At 43.6% G+C, this 13,716-nt stretch overlaps 1 protein-coding gene across 1 annotated transcript; it reads left to right on the top strand.

Annotated features, from left to right (window-relative positions):
- Positions 1 to 328: 328 nt before the first annotated feature.
- On the top strand, positions 329 to 5,455 carry LOC123061460 (putative cytochrome c oxidase subunit 5b-like). The gene is made up of 6 exons (XM_044484586.1): positions 329 to 624; positions 711 to 802; positions 908 to 958; positions 4,673 to 4,739; positions 4,831 to 4,910; positions 5,046 to 5,455. Exons 1-6 carry the CDS (start codon positions 480 to 482, stop codon positions 5,112 to 5,114), a joined length of 504 nt encoding a protein of 167 aa, XP_044340521.1. The 5' UTR covers positions 329 to 479; the 3' UTR covers positions 5,115 to 5,455.
- The last annotated feature ends 8,261 nt before the right edge of the window (positions 5,456 to 13,716 follow it).

Consider the following 13,716-nt stretch of genomic DNA (forward strand, 5'->3'; position numbering starts at 1 on the left):
GGACACAGGGTTTGTTGCACCGACAATGATGATCCTCCTGATTCCTCTTCGATGAACTTGTTAACGATGTAACTATTATTTTGAGTTCAACAAAGTGTGCCACAAGTTCATTTTTTTTTTAAAATGTGTTTAAAAAAACACAAGTGTTTTTTCTCTCCTACTAGGTACTCCTAGGTTTTTTCTTTTAGGCAACTCTCCTAGGTACTCCTAGGTGGCACGCCAGAGGCGGCGCCACCACTCGAACACTTGTCACTCTCCCCTCATTTCACAGTCCAACCTTCGATCCCGTCCGTCCATCAGCCCGCACGGACCTCGACGCACCACCCCCCCGCAGGTCGCATACCCTCCTCTTGTCCTTGACCTCCTCCGCCCTCTCTGGTCAGATCAAATCGAGCCTGCCCTTCTCGCTCGCGTCCCCACTCCATTTCCCTTTCCCCCGAGGAGGCTGCCGCCGTGACCTGAGAGCACACGCACGCACCATGTGGCGCCGCCTCCAAACCCTAGCCCCCGCCCTCCACCGCGCTGCCGCCGCAGCCGGCGCGGCCCCCTCCCCGGCCAGCGCCCGGGCCGCTCCCCTCTCCACGGCGGTCGCGGCCTTCCGCCGCACTGGGCCCCTCCTCTCTGGTAAGGCCCAACTGCCCCCTCCCCAGATCTCGTTGTCGTGGAGGTTCCTGGCGCTGATCGACTGGTGGATTGGCGTGTTTCTGCAGCGGACAAGCCGGCGGCGGCAGGGACGAGTGTGGAGGACGTCATGCCCATAGCCACGGGGTTGGAGCGCGAGGAGCTCGAGGCGGAGCTCCAGGTGAGATGGATTGGGCCTTGGGTTTGGAGATTCCGGCTGGAATGCCCCGTTTGGTTTGGTCCTTGGAATGGGCTGTAATTTCTCGATCTGGTTGTGGTTTCGCAGGGGAAGAAGCGCTTCGACATGGATCCTCCTGTCGGTCCCTTCGGTACCAAGGTGAGGCGTTAATACTATTATCTTGGTTGTCTGTGATTTGTTCATAATATGGCAAATGGGATCATACATGCTTGCTCTGTTTAGGTTCATCGGAGCACTTTGGTGACTAATTTATTGATTGATAGTTTAATGAATTGAGTGGGATGTATCGTGCATGTATCTTTCCAGTAATATTCTGTGATGTCCTGATGCACTTTGGAGATTTGTCTATGCACGCAGTTCATCAATATGCCATCATCCATCGGTGTAGAAACTCGTGGCTGTTCTATCTAATGGCTGCTGTGTTTAATTTTTCCTTGTTCCCTGTCTACCATAGCATCAATGGACAATGGTCACTTCATGCTGTTCGGTCAAATGATCATTATTTACCCCTGCCTTTGCTGGTTAATTTGTGATTTTATGAGTTATGACCAAGGGCGTAAACCTTATTCATGTGATTTTATGAGTTATGACAAAGGCTGTAAACCTTCTTCACTGGAAATTGCTACATTAGAAGGATCTCTGTTGCCTTAAACTTCTCTTATTAATGCATTAAGTACTGGTTCATTATCTTATGCATTTCATGGTTGCATGTGTGTGTGTGTGTGTGTATAGAGATATAATGTGCTGAAAACTTGATTTGTTTACACTATTAAGCAGTGTAATTCAAAAGCTGTTAGGCCCTGTTTGGCAACCCTCCGGTTTGCAGATCTGCCAACTCCGCAGGCGGGGCCTGCCTGGACGGTCCAGCTACACGGAGTGAGATCTGTGGAGCACAGAGGTCCCACAGTACAAATTGCAGAGCACCAGAAATTGGGGTATATGAAGCAGCGTTTCACATTGTTGGAGAATATTACCCACAGTCCCGCCGATAAGTGGGAAAAAGTATTTCGCTTTCACTCCCCACCCGTGATGTGAACCAAACCCCTCTGCCTCCACTTACCTCCATGCCACAGATCTCTCCCTCTCATCCCCCTCTCCTTGCTCTTCACACAATGGCCGAGGACACCCAGAGTGTCAGCACCAAGGGCAGCCATCGCTGCCGGCAAATCATGAGGCATCTTTGACGATCCTCCCCGTGCAGAACCTTCCTAGGTGGCGCTCAGGCTGCAAATTGAATGCACCGACCACACAAGCTGTACGGCTAGCAGTAGTTTCCTCCGCCACCTCGCCGGTTTCTCCAGCCAGGAGCATCAAAGTTCCTGCTGTCGGAGTCCTTCCCCAGCCTCACCCTTCGCCACCCTGTGGAAGGCCCCGTGCACGGCGGGCACCTTGGCGAACGAGGGTGCACAACAGTCGACACGAGGCTGGAGGGCCTGGTTAAGAAGCGGCCATGAGGCCGGAGGTCCCGGTTAGGAGTGGGGCCGCAACAGACGTTGGTGAGCACGGTCGCGGTGGATCCGGCTCTGTGAGTGGTGGCTGTCGCGGCGGTGATGACGAGCCCGGAGGTGGAGTCGACTATCGTGAGGAGCTGCTTGTGCAGCAGCCTGCGCGGGAGCCGGAAATATATGTCCCTGGGGTTTCTCATGCGGGGAGGACAGGTCGGAGGTGGAGACGGTAGTTTTCCTTTTTTTTTATCGGAAAGTTCTGGAAGATAGAGAATTCAGGGAGATGCTACTTGTTTGGCTCAAAGCGCTGGCCTGCCATCTGCCCCGAAGATGCCAGATGATATTTTATTTGGCTGCCAGCCCATACCACGAACCGGGAGATGGTATTTTGTCGGGCTGTCAGCCCAGGCCCAGAACCGGGAGCCGGAGCGAGGCAACCGAACGGAACACCGCTCGGCGTTTTCGTACGAGGAGTGAGATTCCAAAATTGGGAGCAGGAGTTGAGGATTTCGTGGCACTAGAGAACTCTGAACATGCCCTTACTCCTGGCTCATACGGTCATAACATAAGAGTTAATAATGTTTCCCCCAGCCAGTACAGTTTCTACAGTCATGACTTGTATGAAAACTCAGCTTTAGTCTGACAGCTTGTTTTCTGTTCCAAACAGAAGGCTGTGAATACCCGTCATAATATGTCCATGTGAATCTCTTAAGGCTCTTACTGCAAGCCCACTGATGCATATTTTCTGTTATGTGAGTTGTGATGTTATATTTTATATCTACTATTTCCAGAATGGAACATGCCGTGCCAAATTTTGTTGATTACACGGGGTAAACCAAAGTTACCAGGAATCCAGGACAAGAAACCGGATCACTAATGGTCTGTTTGGTTTGCTGCCCAGACTAGCCCTGCCAAATTATTGGTTGCCTATTTTTTTATTGTTTGCTTTGTTGCCTGAAATTTTGGTTACCAATGGGTGTACACCCCTCCCTCACAGATTTTTGCCAAATAGTTGGCCAAATGAGGGTGAGGAATTCCTTGGCCAAAAAATTGGCAAGCCAACTCATGCCAACATTTGGTAAGGCTAGTGTGGGTATCACCCAAACACACCCTAATCGCAGTGTGTTCGGTAAGCTAGTTCTGAACACGGTTACGTGACCCACATAAATCTGGGTTGATGACCCAATTACAGAGGTATATATGGCTTGAACAGAAAATTGCGTTTTATTGATCACAGTGAAGCGCGCGCGCACAAACACAAATATTCTAGCGAACATGACACATTGCAATAGCACACTGCAAGCTCCACAGAAACAGAATTCAGAACAGTAACAACGGCCCAAGCCACCTTGGCAGTACTGGTGGCAGTGGCTCCATCTCCCCTAACTCGTTTCTTTTCCTTAGCGCAAGAAACAGCACTCTTCTGTTCTCTGGGTGAAGCAGTAGTAGCAACGAAGGACTGGTTTAGTTGAAGGGACACTTGGGGGGAGGGGGGGCAATGAGCGCTCAGAGAGAGACGAGCAGAGGTGGCTGGATCTCAGAGAGGTAGGGAAAAGGGGAAAATGCAGAAAGCAATGGGATCGAACGGAGGCTGCGTGAGAGAGAGACGCATTATTTGGGCCAGCTCTAACTATTATACCTGCATCTTTCTGTGATTTATTTGTATTATGGAGATAGAATTTTCTGTGGATATCTGTTTGTTGTTTGCATGACCATGTACCCTACCTCGTGATTTATGGATCTCATATTTGATTTGTAAACCCCCATTGAAGATTGAACTCGATTCAGATAAAATGACGATCGTGAATCACGAACTGTGAATTTGGCAGCTATGATGTTGCATTGCAAACTTGAATATGTTGTGTAATTCAGGTAACCTGGGACTAGAGAGATATTAGGCTTTTGAGTGAATTGCATCTGAGTGTTTATGCAAATCCATTTTCCGTCAGTTCAGACTTTACCAGAACTTATGTGCATATTCAGACACCTTCCATGAATTTACTACAAATATGTTAGATTTGAGGGATGGGTCATGCTGAGCTCGTGTCGCAGATTCCTTTTACTTTATCTGCTAATTCTGTGTGTTCACTTGACCTTTAATCTATACTTTGATGTTTGTCTGCCTTTTCCTTGTCTGTTTTCTTTTGTTGATGGAAAGTGGGAACTGACAAGTTCTCTATATTCCTTTTGTGTGCGTGTCTTTGTACTGTTCCAGAATTTTTAAGTTGCAGTTTCCATTGCATTGTCATGGTGGTTATGGTATGCGGATGCATTCTTCATTCTGTAGAAGATAAAATATTGTTTGACTATAAGTTCAGAACCTAAGGAATTGATCCATTGTTTCTTGTCAACTTCAGTGCCAGTTCTCTGCCATATTGTTCATTTCACTTTGATTCTGTACCTGCAGGAGGCACCAGCCGTCATTGAGTCCTATTTTGACAAGAGAATAGTAGGTTGCCCTGGTGATGAAGGAGGTACGCTGTTGTGGAACTGGTTCATCTGAGCTCTAAACTGCTAGATGTGGCAAGGATTGTATAACACTTATTGTGGTTGGTTTATTTGCAGAGGATGAGCATGACGTCATATGGTTCTGGTTGAAAAAAGATGAGCCACATGAATGCCCAGTCTGCTCACAATACTTTGTGGTAATTCACGTATTAATTTTAATTCAGTATATGCATTTGATGGCTAGTTTGTCTTGATAAAACATAGCATCAGCTGCCAGGCTATGTTGGTGTATTAGGTTTTGTAACAGACGTTTTGCTGCTTGATTTATGCAGCTTAAGGTCATTGGTGATGGTGGAAATCCAGATGGGCATGATGATGATGATGATGGTCATCACCACTAAGGATGCCTCGTGGTTCTGAAAATAAGAATTTTATGAGGCATATGATTTCGCTTACGCGTTCTAAGCACCAGACTGCTCCACGGCATCCTTGTTTATGAATATACATTTGGCCATCAAGCAGGCGGTAGTTGTCGCCTTAGGTTTTTTTGTGGAAACAAAACTCTTTTCAGATTTGTCCAGTGCATGTGTTATGGAGCATCATCAAATAAGAGATGACTGCAGAGAATTTTTACTTTTGCTACTGAGTGGCCATCGGGTGTGATGGACCTGACCAATTCAATCATGCAAGAATTTATGCTGTGCGGTTTGCAAAATTTCTGTTAAATTAACAGTTCCTCACCCATGCCTTGTTAATGAGTGCGTATAATAGCGCTCTCTACCCTGTACCGTTTCATCGCAATTGTTTTCTCAAAATGGCCTGGACTGACCCTTGGTTTAAGATGGAGAGTATGAATGAGCACTTAGCTTTTGAGATAAAATACCGTTCCCTTTAGATATCCTGTCTTACATGGGGAAAGGTTAGTAAATTGTAACGTTCGTTTGCGGTAAACGAAGGAATTGTCGATACCGGGAAATGATGTAATGTTTGTGGTGAAAGTTAGTTGATGTAATGTTTGTGGTGAAAGTTAGTTGATGTAATGTTTGTGGTGAAAGAAAGAATTGGCGATATCTTTGCAGTGCGAGATTTGCCAACCCAAGCTCATAACATAATAAGCTGCATAAATGTCCAGCTCCAACTTTTCACACAATATGCTGTGAACTCTCGGCAAAAAATCTTTTCCTCGTCGGTCTATCAAGATGTGTTGCATGGCAAGTTGGGTTTCTGAGTTTCTACCAACGAGCATACCTGGAAGAGAGGATCGCTTATCTTTGAGAGAATTCTTTATTTAACATCGTTTTAAAATTTGTTGCCTTATTTGACACTGAAAAAAAATGTCTTTCTTATTTAACACCGAGTCCAAATTTTATGCCCTTTATGACACTATCAGCTGCATGAGATCCACACCCTACCGCCCCGGATGTGCGGAGCCACCGGCACACAAGCTCCATGTGTGTAGTCAGAGTTAGTGCTTGTAATTTAACACCGTTAAGGCTTAAAATAGATAACAATTTTAATCACATATCGCCTTAGGGGCAAATAGGTCTTTTCAAGTGTCATAAAACACCTTTAAGGCTTAAACTGAATAAAAGTGTCGTAAAGGGCATAAATTTTAGACACGGTGTTGGATATGGAAGAAAAAGTTTCTCGGTGTCAAATAGGGAAACAACATCTAAAACAGTGTCATATAAGAATTTTTCTCTTTATCTTTACCTTTGCTCCTTTCTCTTTTCATCACCATATGGTCATCATTCCTTCAAAGATTGTTAAGTATCTCATTGCTCCTCAGTTTTTCTTGTTTGGGTTTCATTACTCCTCAGTTATTCCAGAAGAAGAGGATTAACTAAATGTAAACAATAATCTCGTATTTCATACCACCAAACATATCAACTCAAAGCATCTACAACCGTGGACATCAAATCCGGGTTCTCAAACGCCCGCGGACGAGAATTGAGCGCTAGCTGAATGGTAGGGGCACTGTCTTGTGCTCTAGGCCGCCGGGTTCAACCCCCACGAGGAGCGGATATTCAACTTGTTTCTCGCTCTTCTGTAAAAATACGCCGAGGGGTGCTTGCCCTTTTGGTCTTGTTTTTTTAAACGTCCGCGGACATATCCGGACGCGTCCACAGACAAAGATATATCACACTTCAAAATTCGTTCCCTTGCATCCAAACACCTCAAAGTTGATTCCACACTTCAAAATTTGTTTCCCTGCACCCAAACACCTCAAAGTTGATCCCTCAAATTCATACGAACCATGCAAAATAAAAACCTAGTACTACCCTACACTACTCATCATCGGAGATGTCCACTATCTTCGTGCTGGGCACCGAGTAGATGCCGTCCGCGACACCTCTGGCTCATCGTCATCGTCACTAGAGGCAAAGATTTCATCAATTTCCGCCCTTCGCTGGCGGGGGGAAGCGCCAGTTGGCCTCCACCGCAGCCTCCGACTGGATGGACTTCAGGATGGCGGTCAGCTCTACCGCCCCCTTCGCTTGGCGACCGCGAACTCCGCCATGGCGTCCTCCATGGTGAAGCCCGTAGCCGGCTCCGCCCTCTCCATTGGCTAGGGGCCCTGTTGTGCCTTCGACTGTTGTTCCTCCTCCTTCTTCTCCTCCTCCGGCTCTGGCGAGTGTCGGGGAACGTAGTATTTCAAAATTTTCCTATGATCACGCAAGATCTATCTAGGGATGCATAGCAACGAGAGGGAAGAGTGTGTCTACGTACCCTCGTAGACCGAAAGCGGAAGTGTTAAGAAACACGGTTGATGTAGTTGAACGTCTTCGCGATCCAACCGATCAAGTACCGAACGCACGACACCTCCGCGATCTGCACACGTTCAACTCGATGACGTCCCTCGTACTCTTGATCCAGTTGAGGCCTAGGGAGAGTTTCTTCAGCACGACAGCGTGTTGACGGTGACGATGAAGTTACCGGCACAAGGCTTCGACTAAGCACTACGACGATATGACCGAGGTGTGTATATGTGGAGGGGGGCACCGCACACGGCTAAAACAATTGTCAACTTGTGTGTCTATGGGGTGCCCCCTCCCTCGTATACAAAGGAGGGGAGGAGGGGGCCGGCCGGCCCTCATGGTGCGCCCCAAGGGGGGATTCCTACTCCTACTAGGAGTAGGTTTTCCCCCTTTCCTAGTCCTAATAGGAGGGGGAAGGAAGGGGAAGAGGAGAGGAAGGAAAGAGGGGCCGGTCCCCTTCCCAATTCGGATTGGGCTTGGGAGGGAGGGGGCACCTCTTGGCCGCCTCCTCTCTCCCACTAAAGCCCATGTAGGCCCATTTAGCCCCCGGGGGTTTCTGGTAATGATACGTCCATTTTGCATCATGCTTTTATATCGATATTTATTGCATTATGGGCTGTTATTACACATTATTTCACAATACTTATGCCTATTCTCTCTTATTTTACAAGGTTTACATAAAGAGGGAGAATGCCGGCAGCTGGGATTCTGGGCTGGAAAAAGAGCAAATATTAGAGACCTATTCTGCACAGCTCCAAAAGTCCTGAAACTTCATGGAAGTCAATTTCAGAATATATAAAAAATACTGAGCGCAAGAAGTTCACCAGGGGGGCCACACCCTGCCCACGACGGTGGGGGGCGCGCCCCCTACCTTGTGGGCCCCTGGTGGCCCTCCGATGGCCATCTTCTGCTATATGGAGTCTTTCAATGAGGAAAAAAAATCATAAGCCATCTTCTCAGACGAAACTCCGCCGCCACGAGGCGGAACCAATTTAGGGCTCTGGCGGAGCTGTTCTGTCGGGGAAACTTCCCTCCGGGAGGGGTAAATCATCGCCATCGTCATCACCAACGCTTCTCGCATCGGGAGAGGGCAATCTCCATCAACATCTTCATCAGCACCATCTCCTCTCAAAACCCTAGTTCATCTCTTGTATCCAATTTTTGTCTCCAAGTCCGGGATTGGTACTAGTAGGTTGCTAGTAGTGTTAATTACTCCTTGTAGTTGATGCTAGTTGGTTTATTTGGTGGAAGATCATATGTTCAGATCCTATATGCATATTAATACCCCTCTGATTATGAACATGAATATGCTTTGTGAGTAATTACGTTTGTTCCTGAGGACATGGGAGAAGTCTTGCTATTAGTAGTCATGTGAATTTGGTATTCGTTCGATATTTTGATGAGATGTATGTTGTCTTTCCTCTAGTGGTGTTATGTGAATGTCGACTACATGACACTTCACCATTATTTGGGCCTAGGGGAAGGCATTGGGAAGTAATAAGTAGATGATGGGTTGCTAGAGTGACAGAAGCTTAAACCCTAGTTTATGCGTTGCTTTGCAAGGGGCTGATTTGGATCCATATGTTTCATGCTATGGTTAGGTTTACCTTAATACTTTTGTTATAGTTGCGGATGCTTGCAATAGAGGTTAATCATAAGTGGGATGCTTGTCCAAGTAAGGACAGTACCCAAGCACCGGTCCACCCACATACCAAATTATCAAAGTACCGAACGCGAATCATATGAACGTGATGAAAACTAGCTTGACGATATTCCCATGTGTCCTCGGGATCGCTTTTCTCTATATAAGAGTTTGTCCAGGCTTGTCCTTTGCTACAAAAAGGATTGGGCCACCTTGCTGCACTTTATTTAGTTTTGTTACTTGTTGCTCGTTACAAATTATCCTATCACAAAACTATCTGTTACCACTTATTTCAGTACTTGTAGAGAATACCTTGCTGGAAACCGCTTATCATTTCCTTCTACTCCTTGTTGGGTTCGACACTCTTACTTATCGGAAGGACTACGATAGATCCCCTATACTTGTGGGCCATCAAGACTCTTTTCTGGCGCTGTTACCGGGGAGTGAAGCGCCTTTGGTAGGTGGAATTTGGTAAGGAAAAATTTATATGGTGTGCTGAAATTTACTGTCACTTGTTACTATGGAAAGTAATCCTCTAAGGGGCTTGTTCGGGGTATCTTCACCCCGACCAGTAGAGCAAAGAGTTGCTCCTCAACCTACTGAACCTACTGAAAATGAAAATGTCTACTTTGAAATTCCTTCGGGTGTGTTAGAAAAACTGCTAGCTAATCTTTTTGCAGGAGATGGCAAAGCATCTTGATGAGCACCTAATATATGTAGATGAAGTTTGTGGATTATTTAAGCTTGCAGGTGTGCCCAGAGATGTTATTAAGAAGAAGGTCTTCCCTTTATCTCTGAAGGGAGACGCATCGACATGGTATAGGCTATGTGATGATACGGGGTCATGGAATTACAAACGATTGAAATTGGAATTTCATCAGAAGTTTTATCCTATGCATCTTGTTCATCGTGATCACAATTATATATATAATTTTTGGGCTCACGAAGGAGAAATCATCGCTTAAGCTTGGGGGAGGCTTAAACCAATGTTATATTCATGCCCCAATCATGAGCTCTCAAGAGAAATGATTATTCAAAATTTATATGCTCGGCTTTTTGATAACAATCGCACTATGCTCGATACTTCTTGTGCCAGCTCTTTTATGACGAAGACTATTGAATTCAAATGGGATTTATTGGAAAGAATTAAACGCAACTCTGAAGACTGGGACCTCGACAAAGGTAAGGAGTCAGGTATGACACCTAAGTTTGATTGTGTTAAATCTTTTATGGATACCGATGTTTTCCGTAAATTTAGCACTAAATATGGACTTGACTCTAAGATAATAGCTTCTTTCTGTGAATCTTTTGCTACTCATGTTGATCTCCCTAGGGAAAAGTGGTTTAAATATCATCCTCCCATAGAAGTAAAAGTAGCTGCACCTATTAAAGCTGAAGAAAAGACTGTCACTTATAATGATCCTATTGTTCCTACTACTTATGTTGAGAAACCACCTTTCCCTGTTAGGATAAAGGATCATGCTAAAGCTTCAACTGTGGTTCGTAAAAGCAATATTAAAACTTATACACCTCCTGAGCAAGTTAAAGTTGAACCTAATATTGCTATTGTTAAAGATCTCTTGTCTGATAATATTGATGGGCATGTTATTCATTTCCTTGATGAGACTGCTAGAATTGCCAAACCTTGTGCTAAAGATAAAAATAGATCTGTGGTAGGCATGCCTGTTATTTCTGTTAAAATAGGAGATCATTGTTATCATGGCTTATGTGATATGGGTGCTAGTGCTAGTGCAATACCTTATGACTTATACAAAGAAATTATGCATGATATTGCACCTGCTGAGATAGAAGATGTTGATGTCACAATTAAACTTGCCAATAGAGATACTATTTCACCAATGGGAATTGTTAGAGATGTTGAAGTCTTGTGTGGGAAAACTAACTATCCTACTGATTTTCTTGTTCTTGGTTCCCCACAAGATAGCTTTTGTCCCATTATATTTGGTAGACCCTTCTTGAACACAGTCAATGCTAAGATAGATTGCAAAAAGGATGTTGTTACTATCGGTTTAGATGATATGTCTCATGAATTTAATTTCTCTAAATTTAGTAGACAACATCGTGAAGAAGAATTACCTAGTAAGGATGAAATTATTGGTCTTGCTTCTATTACCGTACCTCCTAGTGATCCTTTAGAACAATATTCGCTAGACCATGAAAATGATATGTTTATGAATGAAAGAAGGGAATAGATGAAGTATTCTTTAAACAGGAACCTATTCTGAAACACAATTTGCCTGTTGAAATCCTAGGGGATCCTCCTCCACCCAAGGGTGATCCCGTGTTTGAGCTTAAACTGTTGCCTGATACTCTTAAATATGCTTATATTGGAGAGAAAAAGACATATCCTGTTATTATTAGTGCTAAACTTTAAGAGCATGAGGAAGAGAGATTATTGAAAACTCTAAAGAAGCACCGTGCTGCTATTGGGTATACTCTTGATGATCTTAAGGGCATTAGTCCCACTCTATGTAACATAAAATAAATTTGGAAGAAGATGCTAAACCAGTTCATGATCATCAACGACGGCTGAATCCTAAAATGAAAGAAGTGGTAAGAAAGGAAATACTAAAGCTCCTTGAGGCAGGTATAATCTATCTTGTTGCTGATAGTCAGTGGATAAGTCATGTCCATTGTGTCCCTAAGAAGGGAGGTATTACTGTCGTTCCTAATGATAAAGATGAATTGATTCCTCAAAGAATTATTACAGGTTATAGGATGGTAATTGATTTATGCAAATTAAATAAGGTCACTAAAAAGAATCATTACCCCTTACCTTTTATCGATCAAATGCTAGAAAGATTATCCAAACATACACATTTTTTCTTTCTAGATGGTTATTCTGGTTTCTCTCAAATACATGTGTCAGCCAATGATCAATCAAAGACTACTTTTACTTGCCCTTTTGGTACCTTTGCTTATAGACGTATGCCTTTTGGTTTATGTAATGCACCTGCTACCTTTCAAAGATGCATGATGGCTATATTCTCTGACTTTTGTGAAAATATTTGTGAGGTTTTCATGGATGATTTTTCCGTCTATGGATCCTCTTTTGATGATTGCTTAAGCAACCTTGACCGAATTTTGCAGAGATGTGAAGAAACTAATCTTGTCTTGAATTGGGAAAAGTGCCACTTTATGGTTAATGAAGGTATTGTCTTAGGGCATAAAGTTTGTGAAAGAGGTATTGAAGTTGATAAAGCCAAGGTTGATGCTATTGAAAAGATGCCATGTCCCAAGGACATCAAAGGTATAAGAAGTTTCCTTGGTCACACTGGGTTTTATAGGAGGTTCATTAAGGACTTGTCCAAAATTTCTCAGCCTCTGACTAATTTATTAAAAAAAGATATACCATTTTTTCCCGATGATGATAGCGTAGAAGCATTTGAAATACTTAAGAAAGCATTAATCTCTGCACCTATTGTTCAACCACCTGATTGGAATTTACCCTTTGAAATTATGTGTGATGCTAGTGATTATGCCGTAGGTGCTGTTCTAGGGCAGAGAGTTGATAAGAAATTAAATGTTATTCAATATGCTAGTAAAACTCTAGACAATGCTTAGAGAAATTATGCTACTACTGAAAAAGAATTCTTAGCAGTTGTATTTGCTTGTGATAAGTTCAGACCTTATATTGTTGATTCTAAAGTAACTATTCACACGGATCATGCTGCTATTAAATATCCTATGGAAAAGAAACATGCTAAACCTAGACTTATTAGATGGGTTCTCTTGCTACAAGAATTTGATTTGCATATTATTGATAGAAGGGAGCTGAGAACCCCGTTGCAGACAACTTGTCTAGGTTAGAAAATGTTCTTGATGACCCACTACCTATGGATGATAGCTTTCCTGATGAACAATTAAATGTCATAAATGCTTCTCACACTGCTCCATGGTATGCTGATTATGCTAATTACATTGTTGCTAAATTTATACCACCTAGTTTCACATACCAGCAAAAGAAAAAGTTCTTCTATGATTTGAGACATTACTTTTGGGATGACCCACATCTTTATAAAGGAGTAGATGGTGTTATTAGATGTTGTGTACCTGAGCATGAAAAGGAACATATCCTATGCAAGTGTCACTCTAAGGCTTATGGAGGACACCACGCTGGAGACAGAACTGCACACAAGGTATTGCAATCCAGTTTTTATTGGCCTACTCTCTTCAAGGATGCCCGTAAGTTTGTCTTATCTTGTGATGAATGTCAAAGAATTGGTAATATTAGTAGACGTCAAGAAATGCCTATGAATTATTCACTTGTTATTGAACCATTTGATGTTTGGGGCTTTGATTATATGGGACCTTTTCCTGCCTCTAATGGATATACACATATTTTAGTTGCTGTTGATTACGTTACTAAGTGGGTAGAAGCTATTCCTACTAGTAGTGCTGATCATAACACCTCTATTAAGATGCTTAAAGAAGTTATTTTTCCAAGGTTTGGAGTCCCTAGATATTTAATGACTGATGGTGGTTCACATTTTATTCATGGCGCTTTCCGTAAAATGCTTGTTAAGTATGATGTTAATCATAGAATTGCATCTCCTTATCACCCACAGTCTAGTGGTCAAG

Source organism: Triticum aestivum, chromosome 3A (genome assembly GCF_018294505.1).
Source record: "Triticum aestivum cultivar Chinese Spring chromosome 3A, IWGSC CS RefSeq v2.1, whole genome shotgun sequence".
Lineage (NCBI taxonomy): Eukaryota > Viridiplantae > Streptophyta > Magnoliopsida > Poales > Poaceae > Triticum > Triticum aestivum.